Source organism: Myxocyprinus asiaticus, chromosome 21, assembly GCF_019703515.2.
Source record: "Myxocyprinus asiaticus isolate MX2 ecotype Aquarium Trade chromosome 21, UBuf_Myxa_2, whole genome shotgun sequence".
NCBI lineage: Eukaryota > Metazoa > Chordata > Actinopteri > Cypriniformes > Catostomidae > Myxocyprinus > Myxocyprinus asiaticus.
The window spans coordinates 940,001-962,402 of NC_059364.1; the positions used below are offsets into that span (position 1 = coordinate 940,001).

The 22,402-nt window shown below is 37.5% G+C and overlaps 2 protein-coding genes across 2 annotated transcripts in view; one reads left to right on the top strand and one right to left on the bottom strand.

The window, feature by feature from the left end:
• The window catches only part of LOC127411940 (serum response factor-like), an 896,621-nt gene that overhangs the window by 230,788 nt on the left and 643,431 nt on the right, over window positions 1–22,402 (top strand). The window lies entirely within an intron of this gene.
• The window catches only part of LOC127411955 (serine/threonine-protein kinase 32C-like), a 136,215-nt gene that overhangs the window by 81,847 nt on the left and 31,966 nt on the right, over window positions 1–22,402 (bottom strand). The window contains exon 2 of the mRNA XM_051647920.1: window positions 19,159–19,214. Within this exon, the coding sequence (XP_051503880.1) occupies window positions 19,159–19,214 (56 nt within the window). The remainder of the gene's footprint in view (window positions 1–19,158; window positions 19,215–22,402) is intronic.

Below are 22,402 nucleotides of genomic sequence, written 5' to 3' on the forward strand. Positions count from 1 at the left end.
AGCGAGAACCACTAATCACGACCACGAGGAGGTTACCCCATGTGACTCTACCCTCCCTAGCAACCGGGCCAATTTGGTTGCTTAGGAGACCTGGCTAGAGTCATTCAGCACGCCCTGGATTCAAACTCACGACTCCAGGGGTGATAGTCAGCGTCAACACTCGCTGAGCTGCCTAAGGGTTAGTGGTTCTTTCTAAAGCATATCAGTATAATGCCAAGAGTTATTCTTATAAAACGTCTGGCAACTACTGTAGCTGTCCGTGTGGAAAGAGAGGACGTAAAATGTGAAATTTACCTCTGTTCACGCCTATCAGTGGCGTAGCAGCCATGTGTGTGTCAGGATTTGCACACCCAAATAAAATGATGGGTGCCGCTTGAAATGATGTTTTATAATAATAATAATAATATGTAAAAGTGTAATATGCATCAATATCATGCTGAAACTTTGATGCATGATTAAGGAATGTAATAATCAATAATAATAGCTACAATAATACCCAATTTGTTACAGAGACTGTCTCAGATTACACTCACAATCTCGCAACGGATGCAGAGCACGTGACTGAGGAAACAAGCGCACGTTCATTTATGAAAGTTTATGCTACTGAGTTCAGATTTCTGCCTCATTATTTATAATCGCATGCATCAATATAAGAAAAATATGTTAATTGTTGTTCTTTTCTTCCCCAGTTACCATATATGGTCCCACTTTACATTAGGTGACTTTAACTACTATGTACTAATGTTACAATACATATAATACAATGTACTTATTGTGTAACTACATGTTGTTTTGCGAAATTCTCACAAGATTCACATTTGCTGCTGCTGAAGTTGAAGTACAGGTAGGGTTAGGGGTAAGGTTAACAGTGTAACTACAGATGTAATTAAATGCAGGTACTTTAAAAGTAATTACAATGCAAAAACACATATGTACATAGTAAGCACACTGTAGCAAAGGCTTAAGTACAAAGTAAGACACCTAAAATAAAGTGGGTCCAGATATATTACGCATATTGTGTAATATTTGGAGAATACACTTGAAAAGATAGGCTATACTGTACCGCACCTTAACTCGCAATCATTAACATATTTTTTCCTTAACGACAAATAGTTGAAAGATCAGACTTATCTGTTGGAATCAATGACAGATTTTATTTATATTTTAATTACTGGATCTGTTAATGTTCCCGTGATGATATGCAATCTACTTACTGTCTGTTTGTGTTAGTTTGCATCAGGTCAGACATGATATTATTAGGGATGGGATGATACAGTTCTCTCATGATTCGGTTCGATATACGATATGAGTTTCACGATTCGATTGAATCTTGAATCGATATAATAACACTTAAATTACAGAATATTTGTATTTTGGAAAATTACCAGGTCTCCTAAGCAACCAAATTGGCCCGGTTGCTAGGGAGGGTAGAGTCACATGGGGTAACCTTCTTGTGGTCATGATTAGTGGTTCTCGCTCTCAATGGGGCGTGTGGTAAGTTGTGTGTGGATCGTGGAGAGTAGCATGAGCCTCCACATGCTGTGAGTCTCCGCGGTGTCATGCACAACAAGTCACGTGATAAGATGCACGGATTGACTGAGACTTGTCCTCCACCACCTGGATTGAGGTGAGTAACTGCGCCATCATGACGACCTACTAAGTAGTGGGCATTGGGCATTCCAAATTGGGAGAAAAGGGGCTAAAGAGTTTTTTTTTTTAAAGACCCACTAACCAAACATAATTGAATCACATTTTATCAAAAATTATTAAGCCTAATATTTTAATACATTAACAGGCCTACCTACTCTGTTGATAAAAGTGTCATTAATTTGTTTTGTAACACAGGGCAAAGAAAGAATAATAGCTAAAAAGTAATTGATGCAACGGTTGTTAACGGTCATTTCATTGTGCTTCAGTTCTTGCACACCCAGTTTTCCCTTGGCACACCCAGAGTCTTGTTTCTGTTGAGTCTACGTAACACTGTTTAACCGTGTTGGTCATGGTTATGAATGCAGAGCCTGTGGGGTTTTCACTTTTTAAAGTCTCTTCAATCCCCTTGACTCTGATATACTGTATTTACACAGACGAAAGACACATGAGATCTCCTTAATATCTCAACTGTTTCTCTTAGATAGAAGGGAGATTCAATAGAGAGGAAAGGGAGACTTGTAGATACCAAAGTCTGCAATCAAGTCAGAGATCTCAATATAAATTCAATATGATCTAAGCTATGCTTTGCACATTTATTTTATAGTGATATACTCTTACTGTATGTCAACAGTTGACTCAATTTTGTCTAATTTTAATTCTACTAGGACTGAGAACTCCACTGAGTCTCGTGAGCTATGAAAGAACAACCTCTAAACAATACAAATCTCCTCTGGGTCTGTCTGTTTTTTTCCAAAAGCACACTCACATTTTCAATACTATTACAATCTTATTTTTCTCCAAACAAAGCCTCTGCTATCCAGACAAAATAATGTTCCCCGGTGACTCAATTTAAGGACACTGAAAATATCTTACCATGATAATAAATGGCCTGCATTTCAGTTCATATTTAAATTACTTGTCCATGAGATTCAGTTTTGCGGATACAATTCTACTGAAGCTGAACTAAACCAATCTGACTGCAGCAAGCAAAGTGATTTTTCTCTGGAATCTATTACACACACATACACACACACACACAAAGATGGAAGAATACAAAATTAGAGGTATTTCACGGTGCATGGAAGGATAGTGTCTGTAGCTACAGATAGGCACTAAAAGCTGCCAGGTCAGATTATTTTAGAAAACTCATAGAAAATAACCACAACAAACCTAGGTGTTAATTCAGTACTGTGTCTAAATTGGTTAGGAATAAAGCCTCAACAGAACCAGATATTCCGTTACAGCACAATAGTAATGACTTCATGAATTTCCTTACTGATAAAATTGAAATAATCATAAATAAAATTGGAATTATGCAATTGTCTGTCACAGTACCTCAGAAAACAGTGTCATAATTTTCCTCATGAGCAGCTTCAATCCTTTGCTGTCATAGGTCATGAAGAGCTAACAAAACTTATCAAAACATCAAAAGCCACAACATGTATGTTAGATCCAATACCAACTAAGCTCTTAAAAGAAGTATTCCCTGTAATCCCAGAACTTCATCTTTATTTTTTTATTTTTTCCTTTTTCTCCCAATTTGGAATGCCCAATTCCCAATGTGCTTTTAAGTCTTCGTGGTCACGTAGTGATTCGTGGTGGTGGAGGACGAATCCCAGCTGCCTTTGCGTCTGAGACCGTCAAACCACACATCTTATCACGTGGCTTGTTGAGCGCATTGCCATGGAGACATAACGCGTGTGGAAGCATCCATGCACAACTCACCACGCACCCCACCGAGAACGAGAACCACATTATAGCGGCCACGAGGAGGTTACCCCATGTGACTCTACCTTCCCTAACAACCGGGCCAATTTGGATGCTTAGGGGACCTGGCTGGAGTCACTCAGTATGCCCTGGGATTTGAGCTAGCGAACTAGTGAACTCCAGGGGTGGTAGCTTGCATCTTTACCACTGAGCTATCCAGGCCACCCCCCCCCCCCCAGAACTTCATCTTTAGGACATGTCCCAAGAAACTTTAAAATGGCAGTTATCAAACTGCTTATTAAGAAGCCACAGCTTGATCCTGAAGAACTCTCTAATTACAGACCAATTTCAAATCTCTCATTTATGTAGAAAATACTAGAAAAGGTAGTGTCCTCCCAACTGTTCATTTCTACAGAGAAATGGTATATATGTACAATTTCAATCAGGATTTAGGCCCCATCACAGTACAGAGACTGCACTTATCAGAGTTACAAATGACTTGCTCTTATCATCTGATAAGCGGCTGCATTTCACTTCTAGTGCTTTTAGATCTTAGTGCTGCCTTCAACATGATAGATCACAACATTCTCTTGAATAGGCTAGAGAATTATGTTGGCATTAGTGGACTTACATTAGCATGGTTTAGGTCCTATTTATCAGACCGCTATCACGTTGTCTATGTAAACGAGGAATTGTCAAATCAAACAAAAGTTAAATATGGAGTGCCACAGGGATCAGTTTTAGGGCCTCTGCTTTTCTAATTATATATGCTTCCCTTGGGAGATATTATCAGGAATCATGGAATACGTTTCCACTGTTATGCCGACAATATCCAACTTTATATTTCTTTGAAACCTGACAAAATTTCACAATTCTCCAAATTAGCAGAGAGTATCAATGAAATCAAAGACTGGATGGCCAGAAATGTCCTTCTACTCAATTCCTACAAAACAGAGGTACTAATTATTGGACCAAAAACCTCTAAAAATAAGCCGCAAAAATATAATTTGACTCTTGATGGATGTGCTGTTACATTGTCTTCAACAGCTAAGAATTTAGGTGTTATATTTGATACCAGTCTGTCCTTTGAAAATCAAATTTCCAGTGTTTGTAGAACAGCATTCTTCCACCTCAGAAATATTGCTAAGTTACGACACATGCTCTCTGTTGCTGATACCGAAAAATTAATTAATGCGTTCATGACCTCAAGACTACATTATTGTAATGATTTACTGGGAGGATGTCCAGCAAGTTCAATAAATAAACTTCAATTTGTTCAAAATGCAGCAGCCAGAGTGCTGACTAGTGTCACGGTCTTGGTGAGTCTGCCGGTTTGTTCTATTTTGTTTACGTTATCTCCATTTACTTCAGGTGCTGCTGTCACGCGGAATCAGTGTTTCAATGGGAAACTTGATTGTTTCCATGGGAACGCTGATCATGCCAACTTTCAGCTGGCTGTCGGCACCTGCCCCTTGTTTGTGTCTTGCCTATATTTACCCCACTTTGTTTCGTGTTCATTGCTAGATTGTTGATGTGTGTGTAGTTACTCACCGCTCTCTCTCTGCCCTAGTCGGTCCTGTTACGTATTTTCTCTATTGGTTTCCAGTCTTTGCTGTAATGCCCGGATTGTGGTTACATTCCTGTTGGTTTCTGCGCTTGCCTCGACTCTCTTTACCTGAGGATTCCTCATCGGTTATCCCTCTACACTACCACGATACACTCAAGCCAACGAACACACTCTCCTCCACAGGATTCCTCGTGGATCTGTGCTTCACACTACCACAACACACGCAAGCCTATGAACACACTCTCAATCTCCACGCAGCAGTCGGTGCCGGGTTCCCACATACTTCGCCCGCTCAGCTGTGTATTATTATTAATCAATTCTGTTAACTTTGCCTCCACACTTGGATCTCTGATCTCATCCTTGAACCAAGAAATACGTCTAGACTAAAGACTCATCTATTTAGTCAGGCATACACCTAATTTATCCTTCAACTCACAGGCTGCTTTAGTTAGGTCTGCCAGAACCAGAAACATTTATCATGATCTGTAACTCTGCAAAAAACTGAATGGCATCTACACTAATATTATTCTATTTGTATCCCTGTCTCAACCTCTGGACTCCTATCCCGAGGTCACCAGAACCGGCCAGATCCAGCTCCATTCCTGCTTCATGTTGGACTCCACTGCTATGTGTCTCTGTGTGATGATGACTAATAGCAGCCGGTGCCAGCCAAACATCACTTCAGTCTATTATGATGGACTTCAGAGGATGAACTGATGCCAACTCCAACTGTAAGACATCGGATACTTCATATGCCATTGCCTGAACCTTGGACTTAGGATAGACCTCACCGAAATGACCGGCCGGTTGATCTCTGCCTGCATCACCTTTGTCTATTGATGTACTACACTCTTGAAATGGAATACATAGACTATCAATTAATTGCCAACAAAAGCCTTCATCAGCCAACTAACAAAGGACAATGCATCTTTTTTTTTTTTTTTTTAAGTATTGTGATATCAATATTTTTCACATTCATATTTTTAGAGCACTTAGAGCAAGTATGTTAGAAGACAAAACTTACTGCAGCATTAGATCAACAAACACTCCATATACAAACACAGAAAGAGCAAAGAATATTCTTATATAATAAGTCTACGGGTCGATTATTTGCATGTGATGTTTAGCGCCTGATTTACTAAATGAATTATGCAGAACAGGCAACGGCGCAAACGTGCCCACAAAATCTGTGCCGAACACAATCTTGCAGGCTGTTTATAGTGGAGGATGCAGTGACCACCGTAGGGCTAGGCGATGTGTAAAAAATATTTTATCGATAATCGCCTTAAAAAAAATTGCGATATCCAATTATATTGTCGACCCCCCTGCCAAGGGTTGTTGAATATTTTTGCTTTATTGATTTTGCTTTGAAAATTAAATTAATTTATTGAAACACGAAAAACATAAACAAAATATATTTCTAAATTCAAATTTCACTTTAAACGAAATAATAAAAGCAATAAAAATAAAGAAGTTACCACAAAATCTTATATAATCACCACCACAAATTCAAACATTTACCATCTTCAATGAGAGAGTAGCTTTAGACAGAATAGCAGCTCTCATTACAGAGTAATGGCACTGGTTTAACCGGTTAAAGGGGCCATGACGTTAAATTTTTTAAATAATTTTATTATCTTCCCAGAGGTCCACTGATAATGTTAGTAAAGTTTCTTGCATTAAAACAGTCATAATTTAGTAAAATATGATCTTTTTCCACCCTGTCTCACCCTCAATCTGAAACGATCAGTTTTGGCCTCAGCGCCTCCTTAAAATGTCTACGTAAATGCCCACTGTTCTGATTGGCTAACATTGTGCATCCCTTCGAATACAGCCATATTAAAAACTCAATCGGAAGAGAATGAACAAGCTCCACAACATTATAAAACTAAATTTCAGGGTTTACACATAACACACACCCAACACATTGCATCCAAATAAATTAAACTGTTTACTCACGGTTTTGCGATCAGGTGTTTTTAACTGCCCCATCCTTCAATAACAGTTCCTTTGCAAAGCTTGAATTGTATTATGACTAGTTCACAAGCAATCCATGCTGATTTGAGCATAAAAACTGCACATGCATTGTCCAAAGCACAATGAAGATGCACATACATACAGTATCATCATGTCCTGAAATCTGGAACGCATCAAAATGGTCAAAGATGTCCGTCTAGTGCATGTTTACATACTTAAAAATAGTGCAGATGGGCATGAGAACGCATCGAATATGCTTAAAAACAGCAAGCAGCAGCAGATGAATGACAGAGAATTGCATCTTCTTTTCAGAGTTGTAACTTGACACCGCGTCTTTTAAAAGCATTGCGAGATACATGACAGAGGTCAAAGATGACTGTCTTATGCATATTTATAGACAAAAATAATTCCAAATAGTCCAGATGGTTCCCCTTTGGTGTTCAGGAATAGTTCGGCCACACTAGGCCTGTCTGTCCTGCTCTCTCTCTCTCTCGAAGTTTATGAACTGAAGCATCAGTGGGTGTGGCCAAGGATGCAGTGTCATAAAGGAGGTGTTGATGTTTTTCACTGTAGAGGAAGTCATGAATAAATGGGAAATAGAGAACGAGGCGTTTTTGCAGGTTGGTTATAATAAATTCTTTTATTGCATTGGGGATAAAGTTTTGAATTCTGAAATGTACAGTATGTGTTTATATTAGAATGACCTTTTATATGTCAAAATATCAAGGAAAATTTGATTCCTCATGACATGACCCCTTTAACAAGGTTTTTTTTTGTTTGTTGGTAAAGCCTGTTAATAGGCCTGGCAGGGACACAAGCACACCAGCTTCCAAAACACAACATGTGTTTAGCAGGTTATACAATATTTATACAAAGTAGAACATAGTTATAATATCAACATCAGCCATTGAAAACCCTTTGTTCCTGAGTGAAAACTGTGTCCGAAAGTTGTATAAGTTGTAATTTCTTGACAGGCCGTACACAGCAAAAAGAAGGCATCAAGGCATGTCCGAATCCACTGTTAGTGTCGCATCCTGTCAACTAATGATGCGGTTCCATTCAAAGTCAGATGTGGGATATTCCTACTTGACATCTCTGACCATGAAGGCATTTCATTGCCTGATCCTTGAAAGATGAAGTATAAGGAAACAAAACTGCAACACTCCCGTTAGCTAAGCAGGTGTGTGACTGTCAAAAGCAAGACTTCAAGTGGCACTTTTATTAGTAAGTAGTTGGGAATTTCCAAGATGAATGGAATGCATGCATAAGTCTATTACTGTTTTTGAAGATTAATTTAACCTCTTTAACTTCAAGGGGGTGCTTTATCATGAAAAATGTTTACGTTTAAAATGCTCAAGTCCCCGTATAAATAAGTCAGGCATACTGTATGTGGTGTCGTTTGAAATCTTAGATATTGAAGTTTTCAAACAAAACCATTACTTCTGCATTTATGTTACCTAAAATAACAAAATAAGGCCTTAAAACATCTGCATCGCAAATAAGCGCCACCTAGTGGTTATGTGGTAGAAATATGAATATGAATATAAAAGTCTCAAAAAAGTACTTAAACAGACAAGTCATATATCAAATGAAAGCTCTCATTCTCAGGAATGTGACTGTATAGTTTATTTTGTTGCACTAATAACACAGTTTAAAAGATTTTCAAAAGAATCTCAAAGTGAAATATGATATTTGTAAGACATCAAATACAAACGTCTCTTATATGCTCTGATAACTGCTGCTTTAAGCCCCAAATAGCTAAAAACTTTATATCTGCTTTTAACTTTGAGAGATTTCTAAAAAATGAGCCATTGATTACTTGTCTGTGAACTTGCTTGTGTGAATAATCCAATGTTATATCTTAGATGTCCAGAACAAAATATGACATCCAGAAGGAAAAGCATGCTAAACAAATCATCATAAATATATGTTATCGACTATTAATGATAAAATGTTATGCATCATCGCAAACATCAGTTTTTTTTAATAAAACATAGATTGAGCTTCTAGTCCACTCAGAGGCCGAGATATTCAATGAAAAACTAACTAAACTAAACTAAAACTTAGACTGAATGTCTATGGACGAGCACATCTATGAGGGCTGAAATGCGTTAGAGTGCCACCTACATTTCAGATCTGCATTTTGTGATGGAAGGTGATAGAGGAACAATTATTTGTTCTAGTGCTTCCAGCCATCTAGTGGAATAAAATAAGACTATTTGGAGGGAAACGAGGTGAAGAGAACCAGAATTACATGCTTACAAAATTAGGACAACATATATATATATATATATATATATATATATATATATATATATATATATATATATATATATATATATATATTCTATTCATCATAATTTTTGGCAGTTAGTCCACAGTATGTGTAAATGTTCAGCTTTTAAATTTGAGTGTGAAAAATTGCTGGCGGCAGCCCCAAAATGCTTCAGAGTTGAAAATATGACTTACGAGAAATAAACATTGTAATTCTTAAATGTTGTATTTACTTTGTATTATGTCTAAAGCTCACTTAAATTTGTTTTAGATCATTAAACATGATGTTCTGGTGTCTTGGAAGGTTTTCTGAAACCAGTGCCCTTATGAGGAGACTTCATACACAAAACAGCAGCTGTCTCAGCTTTGAGATGCATCGTACGATCACCATTGCACCCTTGAGCAAGGGACCCCAGGGTGAATGTTCCTGCATTAGTCACCCCTTCACACATGTTTGGATGAAACACATTCATAAAGTTCATGAGCATGATCTAAACATATTGCTGCCAGTTTATATCAAATACACGGAGACAAAGTTTACAAATGCACCCACAGTCCGAGGAGATAATATGACACAATTCTCCAGAGAGTCTTAAACTGACAACAGAACGTCCACAAACACTGAGAAGATGATGAAGGATTTTCACAAGGAATCCCTCAGTGATTCTCGCCAGAAAACTGACACTCTTCATGCTTTCAGGGTCTCATCAGTGTCTCACAAACACACGTCACGGCCAGAGACTCTTTTCTAAATAATTCTTCATTCTCCACCCTGAACATCAGCTGTATATTCAATTTGACATCATTTTTAACTTGACATTTTCTAAAGTAAAAGTATGTGGTGTTTGCCAGTTCGTTTCTTCTGTGTGGTTGTTAACTGTTTATATTCAAATGCAGTAAAAGTCTAATACTTAAAGATAGAGTTTTGTTCAAAGCAATGGCGATTGTTTGAGCAACCGTTCAAGAGTCATGCTTGATTTAGCAAGCACCACTAAATAGCAGTAGATTTTTCCAGTATGAGAATGTTCACAATTTAGTGTGAGAATATGTGCAGTTCCCAAACTAATTAGCTGTGGTTCTAATGAGCACTCGGTTTGTCATGTCCCAGTTGCAATTTATGCAGAACCTAAGATTGCAATTAAGATGAGATTTGAAGTTCTTTGTATGCTGGCATGAGGTGTAAACTATAAAAAAGTTCTCATTGTCATGAGGAATCACATTTTGCTTTCAGATCTTTTGAGATAAAAGAGCTCATTGTTCTGTGAAAACATACAGTTCAAAATTAGTGATGTCAGATTAGCAAATGAATCGTTCATTTAAACCGACTCGATCGAACTGATTCACAAAGCATTAGTAGATCACCAAAATGCAAGGGATGCCTATGTTTAGGACAGATGTTCTCAAAGTGTGGGGTGCACCTGTTCTCAAATCTCATTCAGTTTCACACATTCAACATATTTGTGACAATACGTGCAAGTGGGCAATTTCCTTTCCTCCGCCTTTTTCTTCTTAAAGGATTAATTCACCCAGAAATGAAAATTCAGTCATTGTTTACTCGGCCTGTGTTGATATAACCCTATATGACTTTCTTTCTTTTTCTGAACACAAAGGGAGAAATTGTGAATAAATGTTGTGCTCAGTGATGTCATACAATGGCAGTTTATGGTGACCACCTCTTCAAGCTTCAAAAGAACACAAAAGTATAATTCAGAAGTCTAATAAATTATTCCATGAGATTCATGATTGTTATGAAAGCATACGATAAGATTTGGTGAGAAACAAACTGAAATCTAATGTATTATTTAGTGAAAATGTTCACTGACCGTTGATCTCCTGTGCAACATTTCACGCAGCCCACCCGCGACATTGGGGCGTTCAAGCGAAAACTCATTTTGTTTATCTAAAAACAGGTCCTCCAGTGATAGTGACAACAGAACACAGCTGCACACAAAACAGAGAACAGAACTTACTAAACATGTCTGAAGAGTCTGTAGTTGAAGAATTGATGCATTTCTATGCCCAGCCTTATTTTTTTGAACGGAGTACTCGTAAATCAAACAGAGAGATGGAGTAGGCGTGGGGTATTTGTGATAGACCTGACAGTGAGACCTCATTAGGTAAGTGTAACATTCTCAGCCAAAATCAAGTAGTTTTTAACCAGCTCATAAGATGCTGACTTTAATATACTGTTTTGAGAATGTTTTTGAAATGGTGCAAGTTCACAGTGGATGGAGTTACCCGCGCGATGCTGAAAATAGAAAACAAGCAATCGATAGAATGTACCATCGCTCATCATGGCTGGTTAGGACAAAAACTAAATATAGAACATACATAGAACATAGAAAGACATAGAAAATATACCTTTTATCATGTGTCGTTTTCCGTCAGTTTAGGACACGGAGTGACTGTGGCTGCCTGAAGCCTCCTCTATGTTTCTGTTTGATTTACGAGTACTCAGTTCAAAGAAATAAGGCTGGGCATAGAAATGCATCAATTCTTCAACTACAAACTCTTCAGACATGTTTAGTAAGTTCTGTTTTCTGTTTTGTGTGAAGAAGTCTCGTGCCCTATTGTACTCTACCCTCCCTAGCAACCAGGCTAATTTGGTTGCTTAAGAAACCTGGCTGGAGTCACTCAGCACGCCCTGGATTCGAACTTGCGACTCCAGGTGTGATAGTCAGCGTCAATACTCACTGAGTTACCCAGGCCCCCATAAAGTATTTTTTAAATCAAAAACTTGAAACAAGATTATTTCATCAGATTATGGGGGTAAGGGTGTTCTTGTTTCAAAGGAGGGCGTCAATAAAAATAATAGAAAATTGCTGGTTTAGGACTACAAATGTGAAAATTGAAATTGAAACAATTTACACTGTTAATAACAATAATGTTGGAACAATAAACAACATTTGAAGCAATCTATATTTAACATAATAGTGAAAATACTGTAATAAGCAGTAATTGTCCTACAAAATGACTAGATTGTGAATCGTTTTATTTATTTTTTTAAACAGGTTTAATGAAAAGACCCGTCTGAACAAACCGATTTGCTAAACTGAATCTAAGTTCATGACACGACTCAAAAATGTACTCTCCTGGCAAAATAAAGCATTTATTCAATCTAAACGGCAAACTAACTAGTTAGTCAGATGGATCACACGACCCACACTGATACGAGTCACACGGGCTCTTAGAGATCTGCTGTAAGACACCTGTAGTCTGCTCTGATATCTCTATCTTTTTTGCCTTCTGCTGTTTAAAGTAGAGCTGCCACGGTGTACGGTGTTACCGGTTTTACTCGATACAAGGGACAACACCGGTGTGAAATTTATACCGGGTAAAAGGGGGAAACATTATGAATGGAACTTCGAATATGAGTATTTGACAATTAATTGACGATGTAATTGGATATTGTGATTATATATATATATATTATCGTGAACATATTTCATGCATATCGCCCAGCCCTAGGAGGGAACAAAGCAATTTTATTCACACACATTCAAAGTCATTACCCTTCTAAAGCAGCTAAACTGGGTCCTGGGATGAAAGGTAATAAAACACCAACATTAAACCCGCAACAACCCACAGTAAGTGATGTATTTGCCCGGACAACAAAATACCCGACCGGTCGCCCATGATGGAGAGAATGCACGGATGAAGTCGGTTTGTTGCCAAACAGATGTTGCCCTTCACAACTGTTGAAAAACTGTCTTTCAAAAAGTTGAACAACATTTTAATTGCACTTTTTATCAGTTTCATTTTAATTTTTAGCTAAAATAAATACAAAATAAAGTTCAAAGTTTATTGTGTAGGCTATTGCTTTACGAAAATTACCCATAATACCACTTAACGTCCAACCAGCGGTAATACCGGTGTTAGTCAGTTTGAATGTGAACACCGCACCGGTGTGAGAATTATGATATCGTGGCAAGTCTAGTTTAAAGCAGCTCTTGTTAAGTCCGAAAGCTCTGGATGTCTGATCTCGCCCCTCTCACTCATGACCCTGAGGGAATATAATCCCGTCGACCCCCCGGCTGCGGCGCTCTCCACAGGAGCGTGTCACACAACACACATCACAGCAGGAGACACACACTCCAGCTCCTGTCATCAGACAGGAAGGTGATTAAAAACCCTTCACACACAGAGATGGAAGTTTAAGGCTTTTTTTTTTAATCCCCCACAGCTCTGTTTTCACATTACCATGTTTATATGCTTCCAAACTGAGCTAGGTAACGTCCTAGCGACATCAGTTTACCACAGTAACAAGATAACCACTCAGGAGGAGACACCAGCTACACTGTTACTCAAGTTTTACGACCAGCCTGATCCCATGAAAACTACGTGACTGTGGGGACATTTTTGCTAAATCCACTGTGTGGCGCTAAAAGCGAGTTAAATGTTCTCCTAAACAGATGAGGTTTTTAATGTTAATGCTCTATTGAGTTTTAAATTGACCTCCCTACCCTAAACCTTGAACCTAAACCTAACCGATGGTGTCAGAAAAAGCAAACGTAAGGTGAAAAACAAAACCACGTCATTTTGTGGTGTTTCTATGACACTTTGGGCTCAAGTGTGGACTCGTGTGCTCTTCCATATTTGTACCCTGCTAATTTACATCACAAGTGTAACGCTTTATCAGCTGAGCTACCGTGCAATGTGATCACACTCCAACAAGCCTAATGAAATTTATGTGAGCATTGCAACGTTTTTGCAAAACTGAAATTACGTGCTTCATAACACGTTTGGCTGCACTTTTCAAGTGAAATGTCCAGCAGGAGGCGCCAAAACCGAGCGAAATTAGGTTGTAATCAAACAAGGTTTTTAGGAGAATTTTAAATGGAGGTTTTAATAAAACATACCTCCCTAACCTAAAACTTTACCTTAAACTTAATCAATAGTGTACGAAAAAAGGGAGATTGCTTTAAATGCAGAAGCTAAATGAAAAGCACATTTTCTGAAGCAACCACGTCAATTCGTTTCGCTTCTATTCTATTCTAAAGTAAGTGTTTATGAACTGATAATCTTCCAGTTTACTCGTGATTTGTGTGAAAGTGAATAAAGGTCGTTATTGTTGTAGTGCCTTTAGTGTCCATTTCATCTGCCACGATACAACAACGAGCCACATAAAAATAATTTAGCAAAAATGTCGGTACAGTAACGTGAAGACCAGATGTGTGCGGATGCATTGCAAGAGTTACGAAGAAATCTTATGTGCTTCACGCAAATTTGCTCCACATGTATAGGAATGTGAAAGTCTTCAGCTCAAACACACACTGATGTTGTGGATATCGCAAATTTAACTGCTAGTTGATAGGCAACCATGCATCTCATCCATCCCAAAAAGACATAAAATGCAATTAGCCACAGACCCTTCATGCACGCAAAGTTTGGTGGGTTTTCACCACAGGAATAAAAAGTTGTACAATAGCTGTTCAAACAGGGTAAGTAAAGGGATATTCTGTGTTAAGCTCAATCGACAGCATTTGTGACATAATGTTGATTACCACAAAAAAATAAATACATTTGATTTATGCCACAAATGCTGTCGATTGAGCTTAACTTGTATTGAACCCAGAATATTCCTTTGAAGTATCTGGAAAATAAAGGTTTTCTTCATGCTTATAGGATGCTGCTCTGTGTTTCTGTGAGTTCTCCTGCTGTTAAAGAGATGACTGATCAGGAAACACAAGGCTTTTCTCTGCTCTCAGGGGTTATTCATGTCTGTATGACGTTTCTCACAGAACATGAGGCTTTGCTACAAGGACACGATTTAATATTCAGTCCTGCCGCACGCATACTGACAGCAAAAGTGCAAAGTTGCATATTAAAACAGCTGCTCTTTGTGTATGAATGCATCTGCATGTGAGAGGATGAATTTGAAGCAATAGCAATCATGTTTTCTTTTTTTATTTCTTTCTCATCAAGCAGGTGTTAAGCTCAGGAGAATAGAAAGGAGAAAGCAGCTGCCATGCAAAGCCATTTGTCACGTGTTTGCGGTTCTTGCGATCACACAGCGAGTGTAAAGTCGCCCTGCCAGGAAGAGTGGGTGATAAGAAAGAGCATAACTCATGCAGACATGATGTATTGTGGCTTTCAAAAGCAGGTCACTTATTTCCTAAAAGACTATTTAAAAAGAGCAAAGGGAAAGATCACAGACTGATCCAATTAGACACACCGAAGAACAAATATTATTATCTGTTGTGATTCAAAGAGACAAAGACAGATCTGGACTGTCACAGTGCTAGACGACAGATTCGTTGATTTAATGAGTCATTACATCACTGTAGAGATCATATAGAGAATATGAGACCATGCAAATTAAAACACTTTCAGGCTCAGGGGTTACTGGGAGAAAACACATATTCTTGTGTCTAAATCTCACTTTGTTAGATTTATGCAAATTGCCAGTGAGGTAAGAAAAAAAAGAGTCTTAATATCTTATGCAATTTTACTTCTCAAGTAAATGAAATTTGTTTTATGGATCTTTACACAGTTTTACTAGGAAACAAGACACAAATACTGTTCTGAAGTGCATCAGCCAATGAACAAGTTATTGGATTGACAGAATTAACCAATAAAATGAATCGCCTCAAAACTGACCCTTGACCCCAAGCTTAAGTAATTCAAACCTACAGTATGTGCATTTTACTTTGATGGTTTGTTATCCATTCATGGCACAATATACTGTATGCATACGTGAAAGATATTCTGCCTCCTGAAAAGGTTAAAATGTTAAAAGGTTAGTGATGTCCCAAAACCGATATTGGGACACCGCGCTCATATACTTGTAGTCGGTGCTCCTAAAAATGCAAAAACCGATAGCATCTGACGTATGAATGTCAGTCAAACATTCAGCGGACAAATTAAAACCACAGTATGCCCTAGTGTGATTATTAAACCACAAAAGCACAGATTTAATGACGTAAATATATAGTTTGCATGTGCTGCGTGCTTCTAATGTGAGCGCTTGTTAATGTGTGGAGATGGGCTGTTGTTGTGCTGACATAAAGACACAAAGTGCTCAAACCTTTTAGAGATCCTTGACTCATACACGGAAAACACCATTATGAGCATCACACACTCTTTTTGTAGCAGATGACAGTGAGCAAACACTGCATTTTACAGACGCTTTTATCCAAAGCGATCTACAGTGCATTTAAGGTATACATTTGATCAGTTTCTGTGTTCATCGAACCAATGACCCTGGCGTTGCTAGTGCCATGCTCTACCAGCTGAGCTACAGGAACTCTACTGAGTGCTAATTAACTTTGTAGAACGAGGCACATACAGACTACATGTTTATTTAATAAAATAGCAGTCTTTTGCAGTTTAATATAATCACATTGGGTCACGTGTCGACATGTTTTTCTGGAAGTGAGAAGCTACCGTCAAAATTACATAGAAACGGAAAGCTCTTCAACATAAAAGCTCAATTTAAATGGAAAAAGTATGACAGATATATATATCTATATGCATGTTATTTAAAATATATATAATTTAATTTATAGAAATATATCAGTACTGCATAGTTATGTCATGTTCAATATACTACTACTACTACTACTAATAATAATAAGAAGAAGAATACATCAACAGCAATTGTATTATATTTAACCTCATGCGACCCCTGCATCCACATGCGTGGACATTGCATTTTGGCTTCGCTATATGCAACGCATAATTTAAATGTATTTAAACCAACTGATCTCAGTTCAGGAGACTCTGTGCTGTCAGTAAAGAGTTAAACTTTTGAGTCATGTGACAAAGCAACATAACGCAGATCACAGAGGAGTTTGTGTTTGGGAGAAACGCCAACAAAACTACATCTGGTGAGAAACCTAATTACGTTTTCACATTGAAACCTGTTTGAGTCAAAAGATTAGAGTCTCTAGTTTCATCCGATATGCCATTTTAAAAATGTGAGTGATTTGTCGCGAAATGCCACACTGATAAACACAATGTACACTAATGTGGACAATAGCACTAGGGTTCATTAGAAATCCTATATTTACTGTGCATTATCACATTGAGACATTGCTTTCAGAGGCTTTATATGGAGTTTGGATGAAAATAAGGTGCATTTCAAACTGTTCTGAGACCAGTGCAGACAGACAGCACACTGGAGGTTAAGTAATGCACTAAATAGGGAGCAAGGGAGCATCCTATAGCTCTCTATGCAGTTAAGTGCATTCACTCCTAAAATCTGATCAAAAGTTCAGTTTCAGGCTGCAGATGATGTTTGGATCACTCAACATGTTTGACAGACATGAGACAATGATAATCAGTACATAGATTCAGAATTTATAATGTATCATTTTATTTTAACATGATTGACAGTGATTGGATGATGCTGGACATTACTTTAAATCAGAATTAATTATGATAATGTCTGATGTAATGTCTGTAACATGAATAATCAACACTCCTGGAAACATCATAAACAATTTGACTTTCTATAGCTTGATATTATTTAAAATTTCACAACTTAGTCTCGCTGTTCACATACTGTATGTGGAGATCAATTTTTAGGAAAACTATTTGCTCCAGATTTATTTATTTATTTATTTTTTTTGCATGTTTATTAGGTGCTACTAGTCACAAATCAAAAAGGGAAGTTGAAAATGCACACAGCAGTCACGCTCGAGTCTCAGGAAGTTAAGCAATATCTCACATCTGTGCTCTGTTATGCAGCACTTTATTTGACAGAAATAACTCAAATGTTGTATTTTGGATTGTGCTGTGAGGTTCTGTATTAAAGTTCTTCATTTGATAAAAATAATACGATATTATTTTCAAAATTAATTGCTCTATTTTCATTTGATGAAGGTTTTAATGAATTGCAGTAGTTTATTTAGACACCCTTTTGATAATAAAATGTAAATAAACAGTTGATATGGAATTCAGAAGTGGTAGCTCAGCGGTTAGGGCTCTGGGTTACTGATCAGAAGGTCGGGGGTTCAAGCCCCAGCACTGCCAAGATGCCACTGTTGGGCCCTTGAGCAAGGCCCTTGACCCTATCTGCTCCAGGGGTGCCGTATCATGGCTGACCCTGCACTCTGACCCCAGCCTAGCTGGGATATGTGAAAAAAAGAAGAATTTCACTGTATATGTGCAAATGTATAATGTGACAAATAAAGAAAATTAATTAAAAAATTAGAAAAAAAAAAAAACAAACAAACATGAAGCGTTATCGGCGAGAACCGAAAAGAATGGTATCAGGAGATTTCTAGTTAAAACCACCAATTCAAAACTCATTTAACATTCTTGTGTACTAGAGAAAAAATTTTGTTCTCTTAATTAACATATCATGCAAATAAGTCAATTGTATAGCGTATAGAGCTTTAAAATGAATGTGGATAGTATAGCTCAGATTATTTGCTCTTGGGAGACTTTAATGAGAAACGTTTGAGACATTGTTGAGATCTCTTCTGAAACATGTGAGATTACTGGAGAAACGTGAGATATTAAAGAGATCCCACTTTCTTATGGACATCTACCATCTTTCTTGAGTTCACTTGAAGTTTAAATCTCTCATGTTAAATTAATTAACAGCTCTGCAACAGATTAATGGAAAAATTGAAATGTAATTACTTGAGGCCTACTTAAGAAGTGAATCTCAATGCGCCCTCGTTTCAGATAACAAGAGCTCGAGGGAATTACCCAGGGTGCCTGGCGACAGTGCCGTTTTCCCAACAGTGTTAATTTCGATCTATTACTGTAGTCTGATGAGACACACACAGAGCGGCATTCCGAAATCAATCCAAACTCACCTCGATCAGTCTCTGTTGTCCCGGGTTGCTGTCTGTCCTTTAGGTGACGGCTCATTTCACAGGATTAAACATTTGTTTCATCATCTGTTCATTAATTTAATTGTACAAGTTCCTCTTGTAGTCAATGAGGCGTCGCTGGGAGGGATTTGTGGAGTCTTATATTTTATTCGGTTCAGACAGACATAAATAATAGATATGAATGAGTCATCTTACCTTCCCAAAACTCCCCTTCCCGATGGCTCGGAGGATCTGGAAGTGGTCGAAATTCACTATGAAGGAAAAAGAAAGAGGAGATTAATAAAATGAACAGCAAACACGATGTTCAAGACCAACCATTCGCCAAAAAATGAAAATTCTGTCATCGTTTACTCACCCTCATGTCATTCCAAACCTGTATGACTTTCTTTCATTCATGCTCTTTTCCATACAATGTAAGCAAATGGGGTCAGATGCCAACAAGATCCCAGTGTTGGGGAGTATTTAACTCAAAGTAGCGACACTACTAATGTTACTACATGTTTCAGTAGCTTAGCTATTTTTACAACAGTGCAGCTTTTCCAGTAACAAGCTGCATTTTCCAACAAGCAGCATAGCATTTAAGTGAACTGGTTCTTCTGGACAGTTCATATAAATGAACTAGTTCTCATAAATGATTCACTGACTCACTTGAGCCCTGCACAGCCTTTGTCTTCTTTTTTAAAGTATAATATTTAGTTAATCCCTTAAACTCTGGTGCAGTTTTGTGCTGCCACCTACAATTTTTCACACTCAAATGTAAAAGCTCACAATTCACACATACTGTGGACTAATTGCTGTCCTAATTGTTTTCCTAACTTTATAAACATGTAACTCTGGTTCTGTTCACTCTACCTCACTTTGAAAAGTCTCATTTTATTCCACTAGGTGGCAGAAAGCACTAGAAAAAAGATTTTCTCTATCACATTTCATCACAATTTACAGATCTGAAATGTAGGTGGAGCTCTAACACATTTTATCCCTCACAGATGTGCTCGTCCATAGACATTCAGGCTAATTTTCAGTTCAAGCGCCACCCTCATTGTTTCATTGATTATCTCGGCCTCTGAGTGGACTAGAAGATCAATCTAGGTGTCATTAGAAATCTGAGATCCTCCTCTTTGCGATGAAATAAAACATTTTATCATCAATAGTCAAAAACATATTTTCTGCTGATTTGTTTTGCATGCTTTTCCTGTTGGATGGCATATTTTGTTCTGGACATCTAAGATATAACATTGGATTATTCACACAAGCAAGCTCACAGACAAGTAAACAATGGCTCATTTTTTAGAGAACTCCCTAAGGTAAAAGCAGATATAAAGTTTTTGGCTATATGTGTCTTACAGCAGCAGTTAATGGAGCATAAAAGAGACATCTGTATTTGATGACTTACAGAAATCATATTTCACTTTGTGATTCTTTTGAAAATCTTTTAAACTGTGGTATTAGTGCAATAAAATAAACTATATAGTCACATTCCTGAGAATGAGAGGTTTCATTTGATATGTGACTTGTCCATATACAGTATGTGCTATGAGAAGGACTTTTATTTTTATATATATATTTCTACCCCATTACCACTAGGGGGCGCCAATTTTCAATGTGAATGTTTTGAGGCCTTATTTAGTTATTTTAAGTAAATTAAATGCTGAAGTGATGGTTATCTATGAAAAGTTCAGATTCTAATCTTTCAAATGATACCTCATATGCCTGACTTATGTATACGGAGACTTTAACGTTTTAAGCGTAAAAACAATTTGCGATATAGCACTGGCGGGTCCATAGAGTTTATTTACTGCTGTTTATCACTATATTTTGATTCAGTAATATAAAATATGGTGTTTTCTAGTTTTATTAGTGTATATTATGTATACATTTCATTTTCAATTTAATGCTGTCTTCCTAATTGTTTAACCTTTACAAAAATTAACCACAGTTTTATTATAGTAATATTGTACTAACCATTACTGTAGACGTAACCATGTTTTTTGGACGGAAACCATGATTTTGATACAACAGATACTGTATATTAATACTGTAGGATCCATATAGCCAGTGGTGGAAATGGCTGAGATTCACTAGTGGGACCCCTAATGGGGTGGAGTGGGTGAAAGGTCACTGAACAACATTTGTGAATTATATGTTTCATTCAACAGAACTTGTGGTTGGAGAGAATTACCTGTGCAATTCTGTCCAAATTAAAGATACAAAGTGCATGAACCTACACATGGGTGCAGTCACACAGACCTTTTAAATACTTGTGTTAAAGGTTAAAGAGAACTGCAGAATGTTTTAGACCTCTCAGTTTAAATGCATTGTTATACACATGTAAAGTTGTAGGGAAGAGGGAGGAGACAGGAGTTTCTTTTCCAACTGTACTGACAGTAGCATAAATCATATGAAAATATAATCATCAGTGCATTGCAAGGAGCACTAGAGATTGCAAACTACAGAAGATGAAAATGATGCAACCATGCATTTTCTTTATGGCTACGGAGAGCATTAGAACAAACACTTGACCAGTCAGTGTAATAAAAAATAAAATGGTACAGTAAAAGTCCACAGTGGCATGATAATCTGCTTTAATGACAGATAAAAAGCTTAATTACATATCTCTATATTGACATAAATAATTTCTATTTACAATACACATTTAGGCTAACATAACTATGGATATAATGCTTAGTAAGCTATAATAGTAAAATGAGTAAGGACTTTTAAAATAGTCTCAGTAGTGATGCGCCGAATTGAAAATCAAATTTTTCTACTGGATATTTCTCCTTTACCCGCATAATGAACGAGTGCTGGGTAACTGGTGTCAGCCATGCTAAACCATGCCCCCAGCATATGACGAAGCACTCGTGTGTGTACAACCAGCATTTATTTGTGCACTAAATTACACATATTGTAGTTTATTGTGTATTGTATTGTGACTCGTGAGTGAAGTATGTTTGTTCATTCTTCTGCTTTGTGGATATGTCAATTGAGCGTGTGAGGATTTGTTGCATGCATTGTTGATGTATGTATGCATTTGTAAATCTGTTGTGCTTGTGGATCCCATGATAATTATGAACCTGTTGAGTGCATATGTGGGAGATTATGAGGTTGTGTTTTCACTCAATACGTGTCTCATCAACTGTAAACGCGAGCTCTTCGGCAAGACACCTGAATCATTTCACGTATGATCACGCAGCTTTATTGATGTAATGTAACTATTTCTGAATAGTAATCGGATCTGTTAAAGTAGTGGATTCTGTTCAGATTATCGTTCAGAGGCTATTCAGTGGATAAAAGATAAAAAATAAATATCCACTTCGTTCACTTAAAATGTAACCGGAACGCCATCCCCCTCAATCCCCACTCACTTTCATTGTATGGAAAAGAGCAGCTTGAACATTCTGCCTAATTTCACCTTTTTTGTTCCACGGAAGAAAGTCAA